We start from the raw sequence: 27,661 nt of genomic DNA, 5'->3' as shown, positions 1-27,661 counted from the left end.
TCAACAAGATTGAGATCTGGAAGTCAATAAATGAATAAATGTTTCTAAAAAAAGTGTTACCCTAACTCTAACTCAAAAACCTAAAAACCTAAAACACATGTGGAGAACCAACAAAGAACGATTATGGATCGGAAGGCAATTAGGAGCTTTGTGCAAATCAAGTTGTAGCAGGACGCAAACGATCTGTCTTGTGAACTTTAAGTCCATTTAATTTCCGCGTATCACGTTTGTTCTGCAGCAGCGCAGAGGAGTCATCAGTCAATCGGTTACAACACAAAGCCGATTTATCACCGAGTGACGCATCCTCCTCTCAGCGCACACGACCTCTTTGATTTCAGAGCCACGAGGGGACGTCGTTTCGACGATTCCACCCGACTCGTGACGAAGTGAGCCGACGCCGCTGCTCGTCCCCGCGAACGGCGTCTCCCGTCGCAGTCCCCGCACCGGCTCTTTGTCCCCGCACCGGCCGACGGACGACGCGCCGTTTCCCCCCTTTTTAAGACGATGTCGGAGGCGGTCGAGCCTCGCTCGTTTATTCGGCGCGCTGTCGGCAGGCAGAAACCGGGACCGAATCGCTGACGAGTCCCGGCATCCTCCGGTCTGCGAGCGGCGCGAGCCCGGTGTCCTCGTCTCACTTCTCCGGGACGCTGATGTCTTCTCGTCCGACGGACCGGCCAGAGGAGACACGTTGAATTTTGGATGTTTGCAAAGGACATTTGACAACATAAAGAACCCCGGTAGGTCACAACATGCGCCCGCGAAGCCAGACAGACGCTATTACCGGGTGGGGGGGCAGCGGGACCGGGGGGGGCAGGTGCGTCTCCCCCCCCGGTCCAGATGCCCCCCCCACCCTGTCTCCCTCCCGTCTGTATTGTGTTGGTACTTCCACAGAGGACAGCCGCCCCCTGTTTGTCCCCCCCCCCCTCTTATAGAAGCTCTTATGTAACCCCGTGAGATTCTCCCTCTTTTAAAGCGACGCTTCGCGGCGCGGTGCGGGGGAAAAGCCCCCGGAGCCCCGCCGGAGGAGGCTGAGGAGAGCCGCTCACATTCCGCTCACCCACCGGGGGAGAACAGCCCCTTTCCTGGGGGGCGTCCATCCATCTGCTCCGCCTTTAAGATGAAAACTTTTCTCCACATGGACCCGTAACGACAGAGACACTTGGGACGATAAAGTCCTCTTTTGAGGGGAAATAATATCCTTTATGGATCAAACTGAGTGTAAAATGAAGTCGTGATCAAGTAATAACTTCACGTCTCTCCCAAGACTTTTTATGTCGTTTTTTTTTGGCTCTTTGGGTTGAATTATGTAAATAATGTATAAATAATTAGTAATTAGTAAATAATTTATGTAAATAATAATAATAATAATAATAATCTGCTACAACGTGTCCTCTGTTCAGATGGTTATTTGCTCCGTATCTTAAACAGTCCCCGTGTCCCCCGGCGTGTCCCCCGGCGTGTCCCCTCGAAGGGAAACGTCCCAGCGAAAGTCCTAAATGGAATCCAGCCATACAGTAATTCAGTGTACTTCTTCTCCTCCGCAGAGCTCCCCCACGTCTCCTCCCCCTCCGCCTGGGGACCAACTGTTGAGACAACCCCCCCCTCCACCACCACCACCACCTCCACCTTTTAAACGCCTCTAACGATGACATCCCCGGACTCCCCTCCTCTGGTCTCCCCTTCCCCGTGTCCTGCTCCACCTCCGTCTCTCCCCTCCTCCCCCATGCCTTCCTCCCCGGCCCCTTCCTCCGCCTCCTCCCTCCCCGCCCTGCCCTCGCTGCCCCCCACGGGGGACGTGATGGTGCTGGCTCTGGGCAGGAAGAAGCAGCGGGTTCTGATTGCGCTCTCCATCCTGCCCAACCTCTTCCTGGCCTTCCTGCTCTCCTCCGACCCCCTGGTCACCCTCTCGCCGCCGCACCACTGCCACCTGCCGGGGCCCCCGCCGTCCCCCGAGGCGCTGAAGGCCTCCCTGCCCTGGGAGAAGGGTGGGAGGCCCGGGGACAACGGGAGCCTGTCCCAGTGCAGGCAGTACGTCAACGGCAGCCGCTCGGCGGCGGCGGAGTGCGAGGCCGGCTGGGACTACAACGTGACGGAAGGGCTGAGGAACAACATCGTCACCGAGGTAAAAGGCGCCTCCGCCCGCTAAAACACGGCCCTGGACGGGCTCTTTTTTGGGGGGGGGCTTCTTCTTGTTGATGCAGAAGGCCGTGGAACACTGAAGCGGTTGTTTCATTTACACAGGAGGGTCTTGCTGAGCACGCAGCCCCACTATGCTCAACTGTAGCGTGATTCTAAGCGGTCGAGTCGGGCAGGAAGTCCTCTCCTGGGGGGCTCTGAGAGCCGCGGGCCCCCAGTTTATGGAGCCTCAAAGCATTTAGCTGACTTTCTCCTGTAAGGACCTTTTGTTGTGGTTGTGAGGAGACAGAAGTTGGTCGGAAAAAAATTCCTGCAGCCGCTCCGGTTTGATTAATGAACGTGCGAGGAACCTTTTTGTTGGGGGGGGGGGGCGGGTCATACCTGTAGTCTGAAGCTGTCATTCCACACACACACACACACACTCCCTTCCTACGCGTGTGTTGTTATTACGAGGTGAACTTCCCACACCCTTCAGGCCGGAGGCGCGGCGCCGCATTCAGCACATTTTGGCACAAAGTGGCTCCTCACCCAAACAGGGCGGCCCTGCTGCCACGTTGGAGAACGCTCCGTGACTCATCCAGGAACGTGTCTTTTCACCGACGTCACCGAGGAGGAAGAATCCCCGCTGGCGCTGAGGCGGTGGCAGAGGTGGAGGTCGCCCCGAAAGGCCTGAGAGCTTTTCTTACTTAATGGGATGAAGCATAAACAGACACGTCTTGCTTGTGGGCACCTTGCCTGTTTACTTTGCAGGGAACGTTTCCGCTGTGACTTTCTTCTCCTCTTATCTAATCCGCACACAGGCTGGTTGACAATTGGCTAAAGTTGAGTGGTTAGTGTTTTGTCGCCATTGTTTTCTATCCGTCCCCTAGGAAACGGCACAAATATTGCCGTGGATTTACCTCTTACGCTCATAACTACAGGATTCTGAAAGGATTAAAGCAAAGGAAAGGACGTAGCCTGGGTGGCCGGCAGAGCTCGTGTTTCTCAGTGAAATCCTTGATTTGGGAAGCAGGAGGGGCCTCTGATCGACTCGGCATCCGCCGCTGATCAATAAATACCGTGGCCTTTCACTGGAGGCCGACTCCTGTGGATGCTGCGGCTCGGAGGGCGGATGGAGGGCTTCCTGCCCGTGTGGCGATAACACAGCCGGAGATTACGTACATTCTTCCATCCCGGGTAACGTTGTCATAGTTGTCATTTACTGGTATTGACATTAGTACACGGATCATATAAAGATGTTATTGCTTTTTCGAGCTGGAAAGTGACTCGGCAACATCTGTATTCTTCCTCCTGTCTCAGGCATCTCTTGAATGACACAATCCGAGTTTTGAATCGCAACTAAATCTGATTTTGCGTGCGCGGCTGTGTAACTCACAACACGTGGGAGGAGGAAACGCTACCGGTCCGACTTGATTCCAAAGGGAAAGATCTGATTGGTGCATAACTCTCATTCCTTAAAACCAGTCTGGGGAGCTTTGTGTTTGCATCTCAGGCTCCTGCTGGTGTCCAAAGCATCCCCCCCCCTCCTCCTCCCCGTATGAGCAGCAGGGTTTGCTATGTCGCCCTTTTCCCCCGGCTGGCGGGCGTCGTTGTGGCTCTGCGCCTCAGCAATAGGACAGCTGATATCATGTGACAGGCTTTTATGTTTCTGTGCAAAGGCTGTAATTATGTAAGGCCCTTTTCTTTCTGTTATCCGCGGCCTTCTGCGCCCCCATGCGCCCCCCCTCTGGATCATTATAGTAATTTAGCTCCCAGCGAGACGTCGACATCAGCAGAGCAGAGCTCAGCTGTTAATGCAAATCATTCGGTCGGCTTAATGTGATGTAAACGGCAGATATCTGTTGTTAAAAACAATTAATTAAATTATAAAAAAAACATATATATATGACTCACTTCTGCTAACAATATTTACTAGTGCTGCTGCTAATTAAAGTCACAGTCGGTTGCTTCCGCAAACTTTCTTTTCCCGTTTCCAGACAAAGCATTCAACGTATTTGGTCTCCTTTCTTTTATTTCTCACCTTGATTTGACAAATCGATTGAAAAAAAATAGAATTACTGCATAGTATAAATAGTGTTTAATCGAAGTTAATCTGCTGTAATACTAACACACCCTCTCTGCCCCACGGTGCGGCTCAGTGGGATCTGGTGTGCGGTCAGTACTGGCTGGTCCCAGTAGAGGAGGTGTGTTTCATCCTGGGCATCCTCACTGGCTGTCTCGGCCTGGGCTTTGCAGCCGACAGGTAATGCTCACACACACACACACACACACACACACACACACACACACACACACACACACACACACAGCCTGATAGGGTTAACACTGTCCTCTGCAGAAGATGAAAAACATGCAAGGCAAGACGTTTTGTTAAAAGGTTACTCTGTGTCGATTTGGAAAGCTGGTTCCTCAATCTCTCTCTTTTGCATCGTGCTGCAGACTCACTGCCTCACGACCCAAATACACACAGACACAAACGCTCACAGTTCAGACAGTAGATGGTGAAAGAATTCATCACATGGGTGCTGCTGTAGACACATGGTGCTGTTTGGGAGGGGGGGGGGACTTTAGAACACACAACAATTATTTCATTTTCAGGTGACTGTCCACAGATTAAAACATACTTATTAATATTATATTTCTCTACAATTTCCGCCGTAAACACCCTAAATACCAAACACTTTTACAGTAATGTACTAGAACAATGATGTGAAAATCATCGTTCCCTCTTCTACTGCAAATCGTCTCGCAATTGCAGTTCCAATAATCCCAATAAAATATATATATTTTAAATAGTGTAAACATTTTTTGGGAGCACGTTTATCTCTGCTGGGGCTCGAGCTGGTGTGATCATTGACTTAATGGATCCAGCCTCGTCGGAGCATCACGCGGGGGGAAGCCGTAGTGTTGGAGAGGAGGCCAGTTTAATCAGCTATCTGTTCATGTCTTTGTTTAGGCAAGACCTCTTTCTGCGAGTTACTGCAGGTCCTTTAGAATTTATTTAAAACGTAAATAAAATGTCACTAGTCCAGCCTTATAATTATAGTGTAATTTGTGTGAACTATTTGTGAATTATGTTACTGTGTTAAATATATTAATGGTAAGTGTTCCTCCATTGTATCTCCTCTCTTATATTCACAGTGGGCCGTTGTCCTAGTTTCTGTCTTGCCAATTGCTGTTAATATTTAAACGGCCCGTGTTTTGGCTCTTGAATAATTAGGATTTACTTCCTCGTCTATTGCTGTTGTATTCTGTCATAATACATGCGAGGTGCCTCATGTAGTTCCATGTATTTCCCTGCAGACTGGGCCGGTCCAAGACTCTGCTGACCTCTCTGACCCTGTCGGTGGTGTTTGGTGTGCTGGTGTGCGTCTCCCCGTATCCCTCCATCTTCATCGTCATGCGCTTCTGCTTGGCGGCGGCCAGCGCGGGAGTCTACCTCACCCTCTACATCACTCGTGAGTAGTTTGATCTCAGTTTGAGACCGGAGGTTGTCGCGGCGATGCACCGACGCTGACGTTCTTTGCGGCGTGGCGTTTGACGGGCAGGTCTGGAGCTGTGCGAGTCCTCTCTGAGGCTGCTGGTGACCATGATGGCCGGGCTGATGACTGTAGCCGGGGAGCTTCTTCTTCTGGCCGTTGCCCTGGGGTGCCAGTCCTGGAGGGGCCTGCTGGGAGCCGGAGCCGCCCCACTCACACTGTTCCTCTGTTACGGGTACGAGTGTGCGCGTGCTGATTTGTTTCTAAGCATCTGGTTTCCATATTACAGATTCAGCTTTGTGTTATTGATTCCCGCAGTAGTTTCTGTTCGTATGTGGAAGATTCTTGGTATCTGTTTACTGTGTACAGTCTGTTCATGTGTTTCATTTCCTGTGAAGCTGCAGTGGCAAGACACTCACGGAAGCTTACAGCCTTTTCATAAAGTGCCTTGATGCCAGCTGAAAGCTTTAGTGGATCGTATTGATTCCCGTCCTCACGCTGAGCCTTTGAGTTCACGTCAGAATGCATTAGGGCTCCTTTGTTTAAGGTCCCCAGTCCCTCCAAGAGCTCCTTAGAAGATGAGCCTTCAGGTTCAAACCCAAATCAACAGAAATGAAAGGTCGATGACTAGCAATGATTTGCAGTTGTGTAAACTAAGACGCGGCCCGATGGATGTCCCGTCTCCTCTGCAGCGTTCCCGGGGTGTTCCCCGAGTCTCCTCGCTGGCTCCTCCTGTCAGAGAGGTCTGCAGACATGAGCTCCTTCACTGAGAGAAGAAACTCCAACAGAGATATGAGGGATGACGAGAGCTTCACAGGTGTGTGTGTCTGTGTGTGTGTGTGTGTGTGTGTGTGCGTTTAGATTCTGAGGGCTTGCTTGCTTTTTGTTCAGTTAAAGCAAACCTAAAAAAACGTGTGTACAGTTAATTAATTCCATTAAAAGGGCACGACAGCGGTCACGGTAAAATACATAAAATACATATCTGCTTACAGCTATATCATAGTGTGTATGTAGTTATATGTTATAAATAGTTCATAAATTGTCTACATAATGTTGAATTGTGAAACATTTTCAATCTAACCTGCTGCAGCTACAGTATCAACATTATAACAAACAGTGATGTAACTTGTGTCTCTGTGTACGATTCCTTAGAAAAATGAAATTGACTGTGAGTTATTGATTTAAAAGAGAATCCAGGTCAGTGAACACAATAAAGACTGTTTTGTCCCGTTTGCCCGCTGCAGAGCTGGATTCTGAGCCCGCCCCCTCCTCGCACCCCCACCTGTCCTTCCATGAACTCCTCTACAGCAGGAACATCTGGAAAAACCTGTGTGTGCTGGGCTTCACCTCGTAAGTCATCCCACTGACCGCTTTTAAGCAGTTGGTGCCGCTTGAGCCCCCCCCTCCTGTGTTTCGACTGATTCTCATATGTTCTCCCACCACTTTTCTATTTGTCCTCCTTCAGATTCATCTCCCACGGCATTAGTCACTGTTACAGCTCTTTCCGGGGTGACGTCAAAGGCACGGCCCCCAGCTTCTACTGGACGTACCTGCTGTCTGTGTGCGCAGGGGGGGGCGCCTGGCTGTTGCTCTGGGCGACCGTGGACAGGTACGGTCGCCGTGGCATCCTGCTCCTCTCCATGACGATGACGGGCCTGGCCTCTCTGATCCTCCTGGGACTCATGAAGTGTGAGCAGGCTTCAGTTCTTTTCCTCAATGTAATCATTATGTGAGCCAACGGCCTTTCTACCTCAAACGCTGACTCAAAGGAAAATAAAAGTTAGTTTATTTCATGTGACGCTCGGCTTTCTAGTCGTATTAGATCACGTACACACCACTGACTTCATGCATAATGAAGTCGATTAAAGGCGAACCGGTTTTTAATGGAAAAATTCATTCCATGGGCCGTTTTGATCTAGGTTGCTTCGGTGTCCGTCTCCCCCTTGTGGGTGAAACTTAGTATGATATTCAGTATATAGGACACTGCAGTGGCAGCAAAGTCAAATTGGTGTCAGGTGCTCTCCTTAAATCATGCAACAGAGGCCACTCAGCGCTCAGCCTGTTCATATTAACAGGGCGTATTTATACATCATCATGGAGCTCGTTCTTCTTCTCCCCCCTTCAGATCTCAGTGAGACGGCCATCACCGTTTTCTCAGTGCTGGGTCTTTTCTCCTCCCAGGCCACCGCCTCCCTGTGCATCCTCTTCACTGCAGAGATCATGCCCACCATCATCAGGTGACCCCGACACAGCAATGCTCATAGACGGAAGTCTTCCCGGTATTTAGTTTTGTGAAAATGTGCGGTTATCGTGTTAATGTTTTGTGTCCGTTACGATGGGCCTGCTCAGCGTGAGAAACACAATTTGACACATCAGAATGACGTGAATTGTTTTGAATACAGGAACAGCTAGCTCAGCGTTTTCCAAAGGTAAAATAAATTACTTTTAGAGAAATGCACGGTTTGATACGTCACGTGACACACATTTAAATGATTTATATCTAACTAAGACAACCTTGCACAGGGGCACCGGTGTGGGCGCCGTTCTGTCCCTGGGCTGCGTGGGCCGCCTCACTTCCCCGCTCATGGACCTGAGGAACCACTACGGCTACTTCCTGCACCACGTGGTCTACTCCTCTCTGGCCCTGCTGGCCGTGCTGTCCATCCTCCTGCTGCCCGAGAGCAAGAGGAAGCCGCTGCCCCAGACGCTGGCCGACGGGGAGCAGTACAGGCGCCCGCCGTTGGGCAGGAGGAGGAGGGACAACGTGCCGCTGCTCGCCACACCCAACCCAGAGACCTAAAAGACCCCCTGAAAGAGTGCGATGGACTCTACCGCAGCCAGAACATTCCCACCCATCGTGTTCACGCACAGGAGGAGGACGCCCCCCCGGTGCGGAGAAAAGGGCCGCTCAGATGAAGGGCGGTGATGCGCGTGGTCGGCGCGCCCGAGATCCCTCGCATTTGATCTTTTAGTCATCGCAGACGCAGGCGCTCGGGTCCAGCCACCGTTTCTTGTCGCCGTGCTCACAGAAACCCCCCCTATCATGTGACCCACCCCGCCGCGTCTGTGGTGTAGATGTCAGCCGCTCACCTCTGGCTCTCCGGACCAGACGGGGCCTGTAGAGTAGTCGCATTCGATTCTACACAACCTGCACAGAGCGACTCATTTGAGGGTTTTTTTCCCGCTTGGTACGACGACACTAGAAGTGCTCAGGTGTGCAAAACCAAAGCAATGTCAGCTTTGGGTGCTTCTCTGTGACGCTCGTGGTAAACGTCTCCCATGTGGCGCTCCTGAGAGGGACGGACCACAGCTCCCTTACGTGAGTTGTAATACTCGCCTTGTAAATACTCTGTGAAAGACGACCCCGTGTGCAGTGCAAACAGAGATGGCAGTTGTTTATTTGACCCGAATCTTAAAATTTTAGGATCATAAATCATCCAGTTGGGATCTGAATCTTAACAAAATAAAAAAGCCCTTTTAATATACACATGTTCAAATGTGACACTTTAGTAAATGGCCTGGAGCCAGCAATATTTATGTCTTATTTATGTTGTTTATGAAGAATAATCAATAAACCATCCGGAGGCCTGGCCTTTGAAGGATCAAGCTAAATGTTGTCACACAGGATGGAGACGAATCGGACTCTCTGATCCAGCAGGGACGCAGCGCAGCGTGTTTCTGTCAGTATTCCCTCAGAACGCAGCGTTACTATCGTCATACCTCTTTAGAAGACCCGTCTCAGTTGTCAGAGAATAGTCGGGTACGAACAAACCACAGTAGAAGCTTAACTTGTATAACCGGACACATTTAAATATATTTCGTCAGCACCTTTAAATGTGGGCGTTAGGAACGAGGTTTGTGTTATTTTGTGTGTTGATGCTGGAGAAACGGCGGTGATTTTGCCCCACAAGGTCCTCAACCAAGCACCACGGGCTTTTTTCTTCTAATAAAACGTTCAAGTTGAAGGACACTAACTTTCTGACCTGCATCCGTCTTCGGTAGTTCTTTCACTCTGTAGGTTGCACTCAAGTCGTAAGAGTTAAACACTGACAAATATTAGCACTACGATTAAGTCGCATTACGTCTGACAACACTGTTCAATGATTATGATGCTGTTAACTATATAGCCTGATCGAACGTCAAATAAAACACTCAAATAAACAGGACATGGACATTCTTTCTTATGGAGCATGTGCGGTAATTATGTGGAGTCAGAGGGTTTACAAACCCATGCGACCTTTAGAATGTTTAGTTTTTCAGATTGATGTCTGGATTTGTAATACAATATTTGCTGGTAATGATCTAGAATAAATGTTTTATTATGTAACAATAACCATGTTTTTACACGATTCACATGTTAACCACTCCTCCGATTGTTTTTATGCCCAAAGCATTTTTTTTAGGTTTTAAATACATTGTTATGACCGTCTTCGGCCTACCAACTTGACCGTATTAAGACTTAATAAACTGACTTCTGTTGACATCTATACTACAGCTTTAGGATTTACATCGACAAATCATACCACCGATCCACAGCAATTTTACTTGAGAATGTACCCATTTGTATCACAAAGTATATTATAAACACCCAGTTGCAAACTTGTGTATGCAAGTTAAATGATGTTTCAAATGGACCAATTTCTAGGAGGAAGGTGAAGAAGTTTATTAGAAATACCAACTGGATTGGAATCATACAAAAACAGAGCGGAATGCCTGTTTTAACTTGAACTTTATAAAGCAGAAAAACAAAACTTATGCAGACAAATAATGAAGCCGTGTGTAGCGGTGTATTATGTGTCCGTCTTCCTTCACAACAGTCCCAGATTGTATTCCACCATCAGGTGTGGCTCACCCATCATTTCACTCTGGGCTGGATCTGCAGAGTGAGACCAGGTGGTTAGACATCATCTGCAGTAATGCCAATGGTTACGTGAGGGCGAGAGGGCGTCGTTCTCACCGCAGAGGATGTCCTCAAAGCCGATGGACTCGTCGTTGCCTCGCAGCGTGTCCAGGGCCAAGTTTGAGCTCGGTAAGAACGGCAGACGCTGGATCTGCGAGGAGGAGGAGAGTCCGACCCCAAGAGTAAGAGAGAGAAGAGTGACTTACAGACAATAAACAGGGAGAGGAGCTCGAGCAGGAAGGTGGAGGAGGTGGATGACCTGAACGTGCTGCTCCTCGGTGTGTGTGTGTGTGTGTGTGTGTGTGTGTGTGTGTGTGTGTGTGTGTGTGTGTGTATGTGTGTGTGTGTTACCTGTCTAGCTGCCCTGTACTCCATCTGCAGTTTCAGCGGAGCGTGGAGACCCTGGATGTTTCTGAGTGTAGAGAAGTTCATCTTGTCCTTGTTTGGCTGGAACTGCACACCACAAAAACACACATGCTTGTGTTGAGTACCCCGTAACGACAACTCCAAATTCCACCATCAGACTTTACCGTGTTCATTTGGCTACTGATCGGCCATAAACAAATGAAGCGAGGGGCTCTTGTGTGGTTCGGATCAAAGGGATTTGGCATTGAATAATCGCGAAGCGTCAGGAGCGGCCCAACAATAAATAAATAAAAAATAAAACCCAATGGAGAGCGGGAAGCACCGGATGTCATTAGCTTGTGTTTGTCAGTGCGGTGAGTTTTGACAGATAGCCGGAGTTCTAGGACTTTACCAACCGTAGTTAACATGACCTCAAAAGGAAGGCCGCACAAAGCAAAAGTGAGATTTCGGGTAACTAATTAATTAAAAGACCATAATGTACAGTTTCTCGTGACTCATACCCCCCCAAAAACGAACCGTGGCAGAATGCTTTTTTTCCACTCACATTTTTCTCTGACAGCTCCAGCGGGTGACTCGGGAGAAGCTCATTCTTTACACTGGAAAAGCTGTGTGTCAAATGAAAAGCATTAGAAGCCGGTGAAAATGAGCTCGTACAACAGCTGTGAATACTTGTCTTCACAGACTGAGCTGTTGGAGAAAATACATCACCGTCATTATGATCGTCCACCGTATTTGCTAAAAATTAGTCATTTTCTTGTTGTTTCTTGCAGGTTATTGGGAAGATGTGTGGACAGACAGTGTGTGTGAGTGTGAGATCAACAATGAGTTTCTGGAACTAAAAACTATACAACATTACGCACGTGTTAATATCAAATAGAGTGCTGGAGGAGATTTTACTGGACTAAACGGTAATATTGTTTCTAGATTTCCAACATCGACACTGCCTTTAAATACTAAATACAATGAATAACCAGGTACGCGTGTGTTCCCTTTCACCACCAATTGTATTTTTCTAATAAACACTGATGGATTCAGGTTACAGCTGATAAAGACATTCGGTCGGATCGTGTTTTAAACGTTAACCGTGTGAAAGTCTCGCATATACAAATAAAACCAGGCCCGTTGTGTCCGTATCGGGTCGTGTTGTCTCATGTCTCTCACCCGCTGCGCAGACAGTCCTGTATCCCGTAGGCGCCCTGCGGACACAAGCCCGCCACGGGGACACTGTCCTTCAGCTGAGAGCGAAGTCCTCGAGAGTTCTGAAACAAAACCACGACGCCCGTTCAGCATCACGTCCACTTCCACCCAGTCACAGATATCACTAGCTACACTCAGTTTAAGGAGCCATCGTAGCTCAATGCTAACTAGCGTTAGCTTGAGTGACTAATCAAATTCGTAAGCAGTGACACTGGAATTCAGAGGATTCACTGACAGACACAGATTGGAGCAGTTGAGTTAAATGCACATATATAGCTATGAAAACAATACCATAGTCGATATTACGTTACCCTACGCCGTATTACATGAGATGCGATAAGACAGTACCATTGTGATTCCGTCCCTTGCACTTTCTGTTCGAAACACTCGAACATCCGGTTGAGTCGCATTTTCTATGCGAAACATCCGGTACAAATCTACGTCGTGTACAATTCGATATTTAGAAGCCCGTTGTATTATGCGTCCGTGCGCCGTACGCATGATTGTTCTGCTGTGTCTAAGCCTTCCATAATGCTTTAACACCACCATAAAAAGATATTCTGTAGGCAGACATAGTAAAAAATGTATTAATTGTATCTCTTGCACGGACGATAGGAACGGGGGTATAGCTCAGTGGTAGAGCATTTGACTGCAGATCAAGAGGTCCCCGGTTCAAATCCGGGTGCCCCCTCTTTTCTAACTGTTGCTAACAGTCTTTTCTATTATATTTATTGTTAGACAGAAGACTTTGTTAATGTTAATTTGCAAACTGGATATGAGTAATTAAGTGTGCGAACATGTGGATTGCAAATGTCTATATTTTTGGTTCTCCACAGTTACTGAACCTCTACACAGGATCTGTATTTATGGCTATTAAGGATTCATTTTATACACATGATCCCAGTCCAGGACTCACGTGATGAAGCCTTTTCTCAAATTCATCTTTTTGGCTAAAAACCTTTGAATTACACCCACGGGTCTTGAGATAAATCTATTCTGTGGGGGCCTCGTGTGTCCACTTGTAATCATTTTTTTCCAGTTAGATGTCTCAACAATAGATTTGCAGATTGTGGATCAGAGTGGTTTCTCCCACATTCAAAATCATTATTTTAATAAAGTCCATTTAACCCACACAATAAGACACATCACCAAAAACGGTGTTACTGTATTGACAACAACTTATATTATAAATAAACGTGTGTATGTCCTGTCTTTCAGCTCCTCCTAAAAAGCCTTATTGTGTATAACTGCATAATTAGCACATTAGCACGCAGAGAGTTTTGGGACAGGTTATTTTATTCAGTTTCTACCTAAGACCAACCCGTCATCTGCCTGAGCGGAAAACTCCTGTGGGTCTACTCTGGTGGATATGAATGAACATCTGTAAGCGACAATGGAAGGAAGAGAGGGAGAGAAAGAAAAGCAGAACAAAAGGGGAGCATATCAGTTGCAACGACTGGTGAGATACAAGCAAAGGGAAAGAGTTAGTACTACATTTAAACAGCAGATGGCATTACAGCATGCACTTTAAAGCCATGACTAGCAAGTCATTTCTGTCGTGTCAAAGAGGCGCTGCCATCACTGCCGTCGCTCACCTGTGCTCGGCTGAGAGGAGTGAGTGCAGCCCAAACACCTCCAATCCTGCATGTACCTGCACGTTACAAAAAACAAACCATGTTTCAAGTCGATAAAGATTTGATCAATTTTGAGCCGGTTTGAATCAAAGCGGTCTACTCAACAGAGAGCATCACAATGTTGCTGACAGCGGCGAGTGGCCTCTTACTCCTCAAAGTTGAGAGCGTTGGTCCAGGCCATCAGCTCGTCCAGCTTCTTGTCCAGAACCTCCTCGTGTCGCCTCTCTTCAACGGCCTCCATCGCCTGCTGGACATAATCCACCAACAGCGTCACTACGTGCTGTTGTACCGGCTGAGTCTGCAGACGGCCCTGGTTGTACCTGTAGGTCACAGAGAGAGCACGGACACCATCAGACGCGAGGCTGGACATAACCCACGTTCATTTGTGCAGTGGTTTGTTCATCAGGCATTTGCCTTGCAGAGAGTTTTATGCTTATTTATGCGAGAGAGACGGACTGAAGTTAGACTTTGCTATTTTCCTGGATTCACCATTTGAGGCCACGGTGGCCGGACAGACACATAAAACGAAATAAAACTCACATCTGCGTCAGCCATTCAATTTTCCTCTTCTTCCTCCACTTAGCTACATCTTTCTGCCGCTGCAACCTGGAATAGTGGAAATCCATTTTCTTGCTAGCGCCAATCTCTTTGGGCTCATTTGTGGGAACCACCTGTTAAGACAGAAGAGGAAGCACATTACATTACATTACATGTCATTTAGCTGACGCTTTTATCCAAAGCGACGTACAATAAGTGCATTCCACCATAGGGTACAAACTCAGGAGAACAAGAAACAAGAAAGTGCAATTTCCTCGAATAAGCCAATTTACAATTTGCTATAGATGAGTGACGTTACAAGTACAATTTAAGTGCTACAATTTGTTAGTCTTTAGTCGAGGTAGAGTCTGAAGAGGTGTGTCTTTAGTTTGCGGCGGAAGATGTGAAGTGACTTTAAAACATCGGATTTCAGTGGCTGACAAGAGCATTCGTATCTGGCTTTGTTTTTTGTTAAGTAAGCGGTTTGCGAGGGCATTACGTTTCCCCACAACGCATATTCTCGTGTGTCTGTTTTTCACCTTCCTACAGAACAGCCTCCAGTCGTTGTTCTCCGTGCGCTGGTACCATCCTGAGCGGTCCTGCATCAGAGGCCGGCCATTGTCGGCGTGCTTCTGGAGGCCCGGCTTGGTGTAGTCCTTTGGGCTGCTGGCACACAAGTCCACGATGGGAGCGTGGGTGAAGATCTTGTAATAGACGTTGGGAGGAAAGGTAGTCTGAAGGAAACAGGCATTAGCAAGGTGTAAGGGGGTATGTGTGCACTATCATCTTCATAAAGCCGTGGTTTACTATTATTTAGCTCCTACCCCTCCGAGTCGGATACGTATGAAGACGCCTGCGGCAGCGTCCATCAGCTGTGCCTACAGCGGGGAAATCAACAGTTAACATTCATCTCAGTCGCTGGTTTCCTAAAATACAGAGCAGTACATTTCGTTACCTCTCGAGGATTGACCGTTTTTAAGATCCCTCGGGGATCCTGCTGGTTGCAATGGCTGATAAGCTCTTTGAAATATTTGAAGACCTCTCTGTTCTACAGTTTGGGAAGGAACATGAGTTTGATGGTGCGCTTAGTTTTGTGCTTTTGTGTCAGCAGCAGCAGCAAAGGCACCCACCACGTGGCTCCTCCAGGTCCTCTGGATCACCCGGGCTGCTCCATGCTGCAGGGTGTAGTGTCGGGGCCCCTCTTCCTGCACGCTGGAGCCATATTGAGAAATGAGAAGAGACGAAAAGGTGAGAAGGCAGACAGGCGGCAACAGGTGACTTGTGTTGCTGAAGCTTTGAGTTATACTTCTTGTGAGGAGTCTTTCTTTCTCGATGGCTGTTGGTGAAATATAATTTACTCAAGTACAAGTTGGAGATGAGATGGAAATATCACTGCATTTATTACAAATTATTGTTGGTACAGTTATCACAAGGATTAAAATCACAGAAAGTGATCATTTTGTCAAAGAGGTCACTCGGTTATGATCGTTTTTCGGGTAATAACTTGAGAAATAGTTACATATTAATAGTTTAACTTGATTTGCTGGGTTAACTTAAGCTAACGTTTAGGCTAACGCTAAATATAAACGTTACCCGCTGTGTTTAACAACCCGATTACCCAGCGTACCCTTTTAATGTCACATTCGCTCTCAGATACAAAAGGAATGAATGATATTACCTCATGGTCCCTCGGTAATTGAAGGGAACCTTTTATCTTCGCTGGCTAACAGGAGCTGGAAGTGTTTCATGCGGTTACCTGGCAACCGAGGGCCTGTCTGCCGGATGGAGAAGTGCCACAAAGACCTACAAAGGACGTGTGGGGAGAAAGTTGTGTTGTTGCGTGAGTGCAATTCAGTAGGCTCCCTTTGTCTGTCCGGTGGAAACGGGGATCCGAGAGCTTGCACTTAAAATGACGTTATTATTAATATTTACACCATCATCATCCAGTGTGCAGCCGCTGTTTAGGGAGAACGCAAAAAGCCAACATGTGGCTTCATTTGCACGGTGGACGGCGCCCAATGTGAGCTGGTCACATGCATCTGTTTCTTGGCTACCGAACCCTGAGTGCCGCCATTGACCTTCCCCCCCCCCCGGTGCAAAGTGTGGAAGAGCATCTACTTTATATGAATGCTTGTTGTTCAAGGCAACCTCAAGGTCCATTGGCACCTAAACCTTTGCCCTTATTTTGAATTCATAGCCATCTGGCATTATCTTTAGTCTAGGAACAAAGACCAGGGCCAAACAACACAATGGATGAGTGCTGAGTTGCTGATTATTTAATACAGAACAATTGATTTTTCAGCATCTGAGAGGAAAACAGACCTGAGTGAAATAAAATGACATTTCTACCTGCTGGCCCTTAGATGGAGCTATTTAATAAACCACTGTGAAGCTTTTCTGTGGCCTTCAATCACTCGCACGTCACACATTACCATTGAGCTTTTGAATTCACGCATCCGACGCTCACTAAAGAGTCTTTGAAAATCCGTCCTGTGTATCCAGCCTCTCTTCCCCCCGATCTCCTCCCTCAAAGCCAGTCAAAAGCTAGTCACACACAATACTGGAAATGTGAATCTGAGAGAGTGAAACAGAGTAAAGAAACCCTGAAAAGGATACACGTTGAAGAGCGCGCAGTCTTTAATTGTCATTTTCACAATCGCTATTATTTTCTATGGCAGTAAAAGCAAATTAACAATAACGTGTGCTTCTTGTGGGAAATGTAAGAGCACACAAGATCGTATCTCATGGCATCAGCACCCTCAAAGGCGAATCCATTTGCAGCGTTTCTTGGCTATGTATAAAGTCGGCTGCTTCATGTTGTGAAATGGATTAAATGCTATTAAGGCCAGTCACTCACTTGTCTCCAACCAAGCATGTGCACCAAGCCAAAGCAGATCGGTTAGAGCTCAATCCAGTTACATATACAAAAATAAATCAGCTGTGATGGTTCCAGACCAAACACGTTTGGTCCACAAAGAGAAATCCCGTCTCTTATTTATGAGACACCTTTGTGTCGCCTTTTCACAAAACTCAATCTACGTCTCTTCAGAGCAGAAGTCCGCCTCTCCTTTCAGTGTGTTTATGTTCTGCAGGGGAATCATCTCGACTCCTAACACAGACACACTTTTCTATCAGTCTGGTTCTCAGACTTCAAGTACTTTATTTGTTAACATAACTTTTGTAGTACTGTTTACTGTAGTAAATTTCCGTTTGTTTTGGCTCGACTGCCTTAGTACTTTAGAATTTGTGCTTTAAGGCAGAAGAGGGGAAGTGATCTTTATCTGTACGTGCCTGAGTGTGTGAGACAAATTTGTTTTGTAAAAGTGAAATGAGTGAAATTAAATTGGCTTTGCATATTAGGCTGGCTGATGATTGAGCTGACGTTTCCGTCCTGTGTGATTATGAGAAAACAAAACTCTACAAGCCACATCACAGAGACTGGATGAAAAATACATCACCTCAAATGTGAGCAGATGGAGAGAGAGAGAGAGAGGGGAAGAGCATTGTGTGATCGTGAACGTTTGTGGCAGAATGAAAATGAATAGACACAAAAAGAGATTCTGATTGACATAAAGATGTAATTGTATTGTGCCCCGTCATGCATCCTAAATGTTTCTGGCACGTCCACTGAGGAGAACCCGAAGACTCACACAAGCCATTACAATAGGTGTAAACTTTTTCATTTCAACCCTGCATGTCAACTAGCTCTGCCCTATTTAGACAGCCTGTGTGTCGCTTAATGATTCCTCTCGCGCTCTCATCAGCCACACGCTGGAGCCGTGTCATTTCCTCCTTTGATTGCTGATTGTTAGGAAATTTTCTGCAAATGGCTTTTTCCTCAGGGCCCAGCAGAGACAACAACGATGTCGACAATCTCCCTCAAATGGTCACGTTGTTCATTTCAAGACCCACATCAATATGAGAGCAACACAAACACACCATCAGTCACTTCATTGCAGTCACACAGTCAAAGGGATAAATGAATTATTGCGTAGATATTGCAGCATTTACAACAAAACCTCAGCTTCAACACTTTTCACTTGTCCTATTCACAGCACTGTTCCATCCTTAAAAAGCAGGGGTTACTATTAGACCAAGGTGTGAAGACATCAGGAACAAACACTTACACAAAGCTTCTGATTTATTTAGAATACAAAATACTGGATTGTAATACACGCGTGATTCCCATACGGGCATGTGAGGCCTCATACTTCTGCGGTCAAGCAGGTACATGGAAATATTGTATTATAGTTAATAAATCATAAAAATGATGATTATGACTTTCCCCTTGACTGCCAAAACAGTCGATACTGGCATACGTTTGGCCACATGCGTATTTAGGAGGGAAATGACCATACAAATAGGATAACGCTGTGTGAGGCGGATTGTTATCACAGCTCATTAAAGTAACGTGACATCAGGGGCCGACTTCCCAGGTAATACCTTCCTGAGTCAGCTGAAACACATGAAACTGCCCAAATGAGCAGAGAGGTCAGAGTAACAAATAAATAAATGGTTGAAACATCAATCTTCTTCAAAAGGAGAAACTGTATGAATTCAAGCTTTGTGTATTTTTTTCCACATGTGGAACATCATGCCTGTGTCAGCAGCAGAGGTTCTTCTTAAAAACTAAAAGTGTGTTGCCAACAGCGCCACCTGGGTAAAAGCCCTAGGAACTCGAAATAATTAAAAACAAAGGTTTGTTTGTTTGGAGGGGAGCAGTAAAACAATGACCCAAGAAGAGACAGGGGCGGAAATACGACTAATAGAATATTTATTTTAATACAAAAGATTAAACTATATAAAAAGGGAGCTAAAATAGTCCATCCAGGCTCATCACCACAGGAGGAGCGAAGTCCTGCGCGTCCCTGGTTCACTGGTTCGTACGTCTGACTGCCAGTTGCGCTCGGCTGCTGCTGCTGCTGCTGCTGCTGCTGCTTCTGGTGCTTCTGGTGGTGCTGCTGCTGCTGCTTCTGGTGGTGGTGCGTCTGCTGCTAGTGGTGCGTCTGCTGCTGCTGCTGCTGCTGCTGCTGCTGCTAGTGGTGCGTCTGCTGCTACTGGTGGTGGTGCTTCTGCCTGCTTCTGCCTGCTTCTGCCTGCTTCTGCCTGCTTCTGCCTGCTTCTGCCTGCTTCTGCCTGCTTCTCTCGTTTCTCCTCCTTTCTCCACTGCCAGTGTCCCGTCTTCCTGCTTAAAAAGACAAAGTTCCGCCCCTGGCCTTTCCCCATTGGTCCATATGCCACTAATTGCTAATTTGTTGCGGACGATTGTCAATTGAGGACACAATTCAAACAAAACCCAAAGCACACGATAGATTGTCCAACATGCAATCACAAATCAACAAGTCGTAAAACATGCAATCATAAATCAATAAAATATGCAATCAATAAAATATGTAATCAATTAAGCATGCAATCAATTGTCCCCAATCGTCCACCCCGTGACACCTGCAGGGTTTGAGCTCATATTACAGACCTGTGAGGTTTATCAGAAATAACAAAAAGATTACATATACAACCAAACCAAACATCCTCCTTAGGAACAACTGATTACGATCATTTCCCCTACAATAAATAGTAAGATGACAGCAGCCAAATCTGTGGCGTTGCATGTGTGCAGGTATGACACATCCATCTGTGCACATATAGAGCTCTGGAACACGGCCAGCAACAAAAATAGTTTCCCGCAAACAAAAATAGTTGCAGCGTGCAGAAGAAGATGTTGTAGACGAGCATTTCCACAGTGTGTATTTAAAAACGCTGTGGCCGCGGTCACGCCAGGACACCAGGACGCTCTCGTACCCGAGCTGCTGAGAGCAAACACGTGGTGCCTTTGCTCCGATTGTTCTCTGACACTACGAGAAACACTCATTCCTCTGTAACGAAGGTCAGCGTGGGCCTTCATTACACGGATGATGTCACCAACGACAACACAGAGGGAGCAAACCTTGTGTGCATTGCATTTTCCTCCTCACCGGGACAGAGGTGTTCTGGATGATAAATTGGACAAGACAACCAAAACCAGCAGGGGGATTTTGCAAATGCATCGGCCTGCTTTCTGTTTTTGATCTTGAGGTCTAGTACATTCTTTAGAGAAAAGACAATGCAGTCTGTCTGCAGACAGTACAAGTGATATATACATTTCAGACTATACATCAGTCTGAATAGTACTTGCCTTCAGCACATTGTCAGTACCGTTCACACTTTCACAAACAAGATATGCAATCATTTTAAAACATGTATGTGTGTTAATGTCTGAGCTAACGCAGTGTGCATCAGACACCTAAGAAGTATGTGTGCATCTGTGATCACAAAGGCAGGAAGCAAAGTGATGGTTCCGGAGTAGATTTGTATGGATTGGTGGCATTTGGCTGCAACAAATATATTCATATCATCATTTCCCAACACTGATAAAATTGGAAATTTGTTTTAATCTTGGATCTAATACGACATTGGTATTTCATATTTCATACCGAATGTGTTTGGTGTTTGCTGGGACGTCCACTGGTGGCAGACAAGAAATACATGTGGTGCTACAGAAGTGAACATAAAACATATGGCGGCGAGACAATTGAGCAATCTTCTTCCAAAAAATGACAACAATGAAAGGCTCAGTAGGTCAGAGGACAGGACGGGGCGCTTATAGTTCAACAATAACACAGCTGGTTTCTTCAGCAACGCTCATTTTCCTTCCATCCCTTTTCTCCCTCATAACTTCCTCGTCATCTGAGAGCAACAGCACTGTTTGCCGTCAACGTTCTGATCAACATGCTATGGGGTGCCGTTTGTAAAATGTTGCACGTTCTAAAATCCTGCGCAGTTTTGCTACATTTAGCATTATCATATGAACAAAAAAGCATGACAATATTCACTTCACTTTTTCAAACATTTAGAGAGAAATTCATGTAAATTCATGCAATGACTTTTCCAAGGATAATGTTTGGCAGTAACACAAAGTTGTTAAATAATATAAATGTAAAATGTAAAATGTAAATGTAAAATGTTATATCTAAATGTAAATGCTAAATATAAATGTTAAATGTAAATGTAAATGTTCAATGTAGAGCTAAAAAAACAAGCTGGCAAGTCCGGATGAATTAGCTTTTGTTATAGAGCAGGGGTGTCAAACTCATTTTAGGAAGGGGGCCACATACGGTCCACGTTGAAGTCATGCGGGGGGGTTCACGGGCGCGGAACGTTGCGCAACCCCCCTTGACCGGACCATCGCCGAGGATTTGACCGCGACAGTGAAAGGCGGGGGAGGGGGACAGGGGCGCGGATGGTCGCGGTCAAATCCTCGGCGATGATCCGGTCAAGGAGCGGTTGCGCAACCCCAACGTGGACAGTATGTGGCCCCCTACCTAAAACGAGTTTGACACCCCTGCTCTGTAACAAGAGCTCATTCATCCGGACTTGCCAGGTTGTTGTGAATTACCGTAAATATTGTAATGTTCAGTTGTCAAGCCTGATATGTAGAGGGAACATTTAGCTCTACATTTAACATTTAGATATAACATTTAGATTTACATTTAGATTTACATTTAGCATTTACATTTAGATTTAACATTTATATATGACATATAACATTTATATTTATATTTAACATTTAGATTTACATTCAACATTTCTATTATTTAACAACTTTGTTACTGCCAAACATTATCCTTGGAAAAGTTATTGCATGAATTTACATGAATTTCTCTCTAAATGTTTGAAAAAGTGACATATGAATATTGTCATGCTTTTTTGTTCATATGATAATCCTAAATGTAGCAAAACTGCGCAGAATTTTAGAACATGCAACATTTTACAAACGGCGCCCCATAACACGCAGCAATTTGTTTCCACAATTTCTCCTTTTCTTTTCTGCTACAGTCTCTCAGAAGAGTCTGTCAATCTTCACCTACTGTATCTACAATTCCTCCGTCTGTCTGTTTGCTCTCTGCCTCGCTGCTATCTGTCTCCTGTCTTCCAGTTGCTGTCGTCATGCCTACCTCGCTCTGCCGCTCCCCGAACCGCCACTCTGCTTTTCATCTCCGCTCCCCATTTGCTGTGCTGCCCCACAAAGAGATAAAGCTCTAAGAATACCGTAGGTCACACCCTGGTAGTTGCACTCAGATGGACGAGGTTAAAATGACTTAAACAATCAACAAGACAACAAGATTAAATATTGTCAGTTAGAACTTTCTTCATTTAATGCAAAAAAAATATATTTACAAATCAATTTTCAACAATCTTCTTCAGCAGTTTTACAATTAGCTTCTGATGGCAAGTAGGCTACTACCAAACACTATATTTGATATTATCAGAATAATGTATTGGGTTTATTTAGCCCAAACAACAGTGTAGGGAGTATATTTGAAAAACTGTTATTCTCCAACTAATGAAAGTCTATTTCACTTGAACTAAACAGAATCATAGAGTAATTGATTTCTTTCTTTTGCTTGATTTCATTCAAACTGACATTCAAACTTACCGTTGTGTCACTCCGGATCACTTTATCCTTAATGAACTGTCATGAAGCTTGAAAAAAAATGTACATTTTGTTTTCATGACGAGTCTCGTGTTTCTTGCCCTGTTAGATCTTTTTAGCAATGTCACTGCAATTTGATCACATTAAGCCCGAATGACATCATTGTCATACAACGTCGTCCTTCACAGTAACATTCATTTCTGGATGTATGTCTGAAAGTATTGTTTCACCTTAGTTATTATTAGGTCTTGTTAAAATGACCACCCCAAGCACACATAAGCTGTACAGAAAATGAACAGAGAATTGTTACGTCTTGGCTTATTTGGGAAAACGGATTTAAGATGCTATCGGCTGCATGAACCCAGAACAGGAACAAAGGCTAATATGACTTTAATTGGTGTCTCCATATGAAACGTATTTATAGATATACATATGCAAACTGCTTCGAGGACGCTCGCCATCAAGCTGGAAAGGTGCTTAAGTGTGTGTTTGTTCTCATCATGTGTAGGTGTTGGCAATCAAGTCCCACTTTGGTCGACAATGAACGTGACAACAGAAGTGGGCGTGATGAACTTTTGTATTAATATATTCATCATACAGTCAAAACAAAATGTTGAAGTAAATGAATACATCTGAAATCTCAAATGTTTACATCCCTTATTCAGGCTGGAAACGGATTTCCACACTGTGAGCAAGCTGGAGCTTGTAGTTTAAACACTTATCAGATGTTACTGCCTTGGTTTGTTTATTAATAATAGCTTGGATGCACTTTATTAGTGTTGTGTGTTCTATGCAGTTTGCAGCAAACACAGGAAACCTCCATCCTCTGGCAACAAAGTAGCAAGAGGCCAACTTACATTGGTCCTAAAAAGCATCACGAGGCTGAAGGCGGACACGTTCGATTCCAGTTTGTTTCATTCGAGGCTCAACGGAGACTGAGGTTGAGAAACAGGAATAGCAGTGTGCTTAAACGCTACCATCGTCATGCAAAGGAAATAAAGCAGCTTTATTTCTATGTAACATCCTGGTAGTAATGAAAACTAGCCGGAGTGTATCACTCGCTGACATGTAGGGGTGTAACGATTCATTTTAACAACGATTCGATTCGAATCGCGATTCATGGTTGCCGATTCGATTCATGGCCGATCTGGGTTAATTTAGAACGATTCAATTCGATTCGATTCAGTGACTTGAAATCGATTCAGTAACTTTTCTGGACAGTGCTGGCAAAGTTTCTGAGATCCCTGTTTCTTGTAAAGAAATCAGGTTTAAATTAATTATATTTAATTAAATAAATTATAATATTTTGGAGGGGAGGCACGGTGGCGTGGTGGTTAGCACTGTTGCCTCACAGCAAGAAAGTCCTGGGTTCGATTCCACCCAGTGGCCTTTCTGTGTGGAGTCTGCATGTTCTCCCCGTGTCTGTGTGGGTTCTCTCCGGGTTCTCCGGCTTCCCCCCACAGTCCAAAGACATGCTCTGGGGATCAGGTTAATTGGGGACTTTAAATTGCCCGTAGGTGTGTGAATGTGAATGTGAGTGTGAATGGTTGTATGTCTCTGTGTAGCCCTGCGATTGGCTGGCGACCAATCCAGGATGTACCCTGTCTATCGCCCGAAGTTGGCTGGGATGGACTCCAGCCCCCCCGCGACCCTGTGTGCAGGATAAGCGGTTTGACAATGGATGGATGGATAATATATTGGATATTATAAACAAGCAAACAACAATTAACCTTTTATTTGAATCAAGTGCCATTTTCCATATAAACATTACACAATAATCACACAATGTTTGGATCAATTCACAGAACCCCGGATTTTCAACCACATTGTAGGGTCGCGTCTTTACAGATAAACTTGGCAATTGTTGCTGTGATGTTGAGTTTGGTGCTGGCGAGGCCTGAGGTGTCTACAGAGCTGGAGTTACCTGCTGCTGCTGCTGCTGCAGCGGTGACGCTGCTAGAGGTCCTGACTGTCGGCGTTGTTTAATCCCACGGCGCCACGGAAAGATTCGGCGTGTTTCCGTGGTTTTTTTATTTGTCTTCTACATATTCTACATCAGCGACCGACTTGTTTAGAACACGTCCGTGTTTGCAAAAGCCAAAATGTTTCCACACGCTGGATCGATAAGTTGGTTTGTAAATGTCTCGCTCGCAGTCGTCTCCTCCACGCTGTGTTTTGTTGTTGTTCAGAGTTTTGCCGCTGCGTACTGATGACGTCACAGACAGGCAGACTGAATCCAGTAACGTTTAACGTGTCTAAAGTGCTAAAAAACCAACAAACAGACACACATCCATACCGTTTTTGTACTTAAATCCAATGTGCAGTTTCCAAGTATCGATACAATCGATTATGTACCATTTCAATCGATTTGTAATCGATATATGTCGTCCGGAATGCTGATTTGCGGAGCACAAATCGATTCAGTTGGATCGATCGATTAATCGATTCAGTGAATGAATCGTTACACCCCTACTGACATGTTTCTCCTTCCAAAAAAGAGAAAGCACCCTAAACAGAGCTGCGCTAAATGGAACACAAAAGCTGGACTTTGTTTTCAAAGTACGGCATGTTTGCAAATGAGCTGTCGACTGCATTTTCTTTTTGTTTAAACATTCTGTTTTGCATTCATTTGCTATAAGTGGTTAAAACTGGATTTTCCACAATAGCTGATTGTGACTGAACCCCCGGCGAGTGTTTGCTTTTCATCCCCGGAACCATGCTGTGCCAAGTATGTTCCGACATCTGCCAATTAATCTACAAAGATGAACACATTTATGTGGCAGGTTGGAGTAAAACGTAAGAAAACAAGCTCAACTCCAAGATCCGCCTGCAGGCATTTATATTCTTCATCTTCATCTAACAATAGAACATGCTGCCAAGTGTGTGTGTGTGTGTGTGTGTTGAGTGAGAAAGAACAGGTGCTTCCTCCTTTTGCAGCTTTTATCCACTGACCTTTCCCCTAAAATGACCTTCCATGTACTGATATCTATAGCACACACACACACACACACACACACACACACACACACACACACACACACACACACACACACACACACACACAGATTGTGTCCAGATGTATTTTTCTAATTATTATTCTTAGCTGCTTGAGTCATGGCAAACCCCATTGTTTAATATTACGACACATCTTCAAAGCTGATAAAGCCAGAAAAGGCAGAAATAGAGTTGCTTATTATGAGCTATTCTTACATGGCCTTAACTGGGATAAAAACAATGTTTTCTTCCTCTGTGTAACCATTGGAAAGGTTTGCCTGGAGGCACTGATTGTTTTGCATTTTCCCACTGTGCCAACTGTCTATTAAGTGTAAATAGCAACATGCAGGCGATTCAAGGTGTTCAGGACAAACAGAGGTTATTTTTCTGGGGAATCAGCAAAAACAAAATTGCCTCAGTAGCAATTCATTGTGGAGTATCGTCTAACACCTTGTTGATTATTGGCGTTAGTTTTGGTAGATGTATGGTGTATAGAGTCGCGAATACAAACACAAAAGAGCAGATTATTAGTTTAAAAAGTAGTTTTGGTAGATGTATGGTGTATAGAGTCGCGAATACAAACACAAAAGAGCAGATTATTAGTTTAAAAAGTGAAAAATCTACAGTCTGTCTCGAGCTGCTACAGCGACAATTAGCTGTTTTCTATCAGCTGTTACTCTTAACACAGATACGGGACGAGTTTCCACCGGATGGGTAACTTACGGCCGGCACACGCAGGACAACCTTCTTAATGGCTTTTCAGTGCGTCCACAACTTCCCAAATAGCTCCTGCAGCTGAGGCTCGCTCACCTGCAGACGAAGGCAGGAAGACGCGTCTGAGCCATTATTGGAGGAAACAGGAATAGATGGTTATACAGTGTGCATTGCAACTACTCACATCCTCTACATGAAGGAAGAGGAAACTTTTTAAGTAGTTGTAAGTTATTTATCACCTCCATAGGACCAGTAGGAAATACTTTAATGGAGTGATAAGGAATGCAAATGCATAAAATAGTTTAATGTTAAAGGGAATTACGCAAGATTGCTAACAGCGATTTAAGGGGCTTAAAGAATTAAAATTAAAAGTACGTTGACCGTTATTTTGTGATTAGTACTGTTTGTACTTTGCATCAGCGCAGCACAGATGGCTTATTCATGTTCTAGTTCAAATCCATTTTCAAGCAGCACAAATACTAGATGAATGATTCTGATATGGTCAAAGCGCAAGCAAACAAACAATTGCTTCATTACAGTCTGATTTGGAGACGTGTTCCAGATGACTGAAGGAAGCTAACGACGGGAATGACTTGGATTGCTATTTCAGGCTGCTAATAAGATCTACTTAATACGATATTATAATCAAATAATAATAAATGACAATATAATCGTTTTATTTCAACCCATCAGTGGTTTCTGCATTATTATATGCGTGTTTGAGTGCATACAGCTAATCACCATGGCAATAACACAACATCAAGTGCACCCGAGGCTGATTGGAATGACATTCATTTGGACAAACGTTTCAAACCAAGGAATCAAATACTAACACGTAACAACGGATATCCACCAAAAATGATTACAATCCATCCAAGAGTTGTTCAGACACAGACGACGCCAGACATGTCGCTCAGAGGGAGGAAGAAATAGTTTAAACAAGTGATGGACTCACTCTGCTGTATTAGAGTCAAAGTCAGTACTGAACTACTGCTGTAACAGAGGAAGGACAGTCAAGCTATTCTTTAACTGCTAATTAGCTCCTGATAGATCTCTGCGTGACACAAAATCAATCGGCTCTTTTCTTCGTGCCGACCAATGAGTGTAAGTTTGGTGGAGAAGAAACAGTGATCTCCGCTTAGTTTTTCATCGTCATAGGAACCTAAAGCCGACACATCTTAGCTTCACTTCATGGTTTTCAATAATGTGGAGGAGAAAACGCTGCAGAGACGGC

The 27,661-nt window shown here is 45.3% G+C and overlaps 3 protein-coding genes and 1 non-coding gene across 5 annotated transcripts; 2 read left to right on the top strand and 2 right to left on the bottom strand.

Moving 5' to 3' along the window:
• Window positions 1-330: 330 nt before the first annotated feature.
• Window positions 331-9,776, top strand: slc22a17 (solute carrier family 22 member 17). Its single transcript, XM_040167239.2, has 10 exons — window positions 331-737; window positions 1,545-2,122; window positions 4,275-4,378; window positions 5,440-5,594; window positions 5,685-5,850; window positions 6,308-6,432; window positions 6,860-6,965; window positions 7,081-7,304; window positions 7,741-7,852; window positions 8,139-9,776. Exons 2-10 carry the CDS (start codon window positions 1,646-1,648, stop codon window positions 8,413-8,415), a joined length of 1,746 nt encoding a protein of 581 aa, XP_040023173.2. The 5' UTR covers window positions 331-737; window positions 1,545-1,645; the 3' UTR covers window positions 8,416-9,776.
• Window positions 9,777-10,253: 477 nt separating this feature from the next.
• On the bottom strand, window positions 10,254-12,636 carry pomp (proteasome maturation protein). 2 transcript variants are annotated; one of them, XM_040167293.2, is made up of 6 exons: window positions 12,427-12,636; window positions 12,043-12,140; window positions 11,426-11,486; window positions 10,867-10,968; window positions 10,573-10,666; window positions 10,254-10,491 (listed from the first exon to the last, which is right to left on the bottom strand). In XM_040167293.2, the coding sequence occupies exons 1-6, from the start codon at window positions 12,625-12,627 to the stop codon at window positions 10,424-10,426; spliced, it is 624 nt and encodes a 207-aa protein (XP_040023227.2). In that variant the 5' UTR covers window positions 12,628-12,636; the 3' UTR covers window positions 10,254-10,423. The 2 variants fall into 2 exon arrangements, with proteins under 2 accessions (XP_040023227.2, XP_040023228.1); XM_040167294.2 differs by having other exon boundaries at window positions 12,370-12,482.
• A 61-nt stretch (window positions 12,637-12,697) lies between these two features.
• On the top strand, window positions 12,698-12,769 carry trnac-gca (transfer RNA cysteine (anticodon GCA)). Its single transcript has one exon. It is a non-coding gene; the product is annotated as a tRNA-Cys (tRNA).
• A 1,048-nt stretch (window positions 12,770-13,817) lies between these two features.
• c21h11orf65 (chromosome 21 C11orf65 homolog) lies at window positions 13,818-17,350 on the bottom strand. Its single transcript, XM_078096961.1, has 8 exons — window positions 17,289-17,350; window positions 16,006-16,052; window positions 15,374-15,585; window positions 15,205-15,297; window positions 15,074-15,127; window positions 14,789-14,983; window positions 14,253-14,383; window positions 13,818-14,032 (listed from the first exon to the last, which is right to left on the bottom strand). The coding sequence occupies exons 1-8, from the start codon at window positions 17,348-17,350 to the stop codon at window positions 13,858-13,860; spliced, it is 969 nt and encodes a 322-aa protein (XP_077953087.1). The 3' UTR covers window positions 13,818-13,857.
• Window positions 17,351-27,661: the final 10,311 nt, after the last annotated feature.

Source organism: Gasterosteus aculeatus, chromosome 21, assembly GCF_964276395.1.
Source record: "Gasterosteus aculeatus chromosome 21, fGasAcu3.hap1.1, whole genome shotgun sequence".
Lineage (NCBI taxonomy): Eukaryota > Metazoa > Chordata > Actinopteri > Perciformes > Gasterosteidae > Gasterosteus > Gasterosteus aculeatus.
The sequence above is the reverse complement of the archived record's forward strand: the minus strand, read 5'-3'. Positions and strand labels throughout refer to the sequence as shown.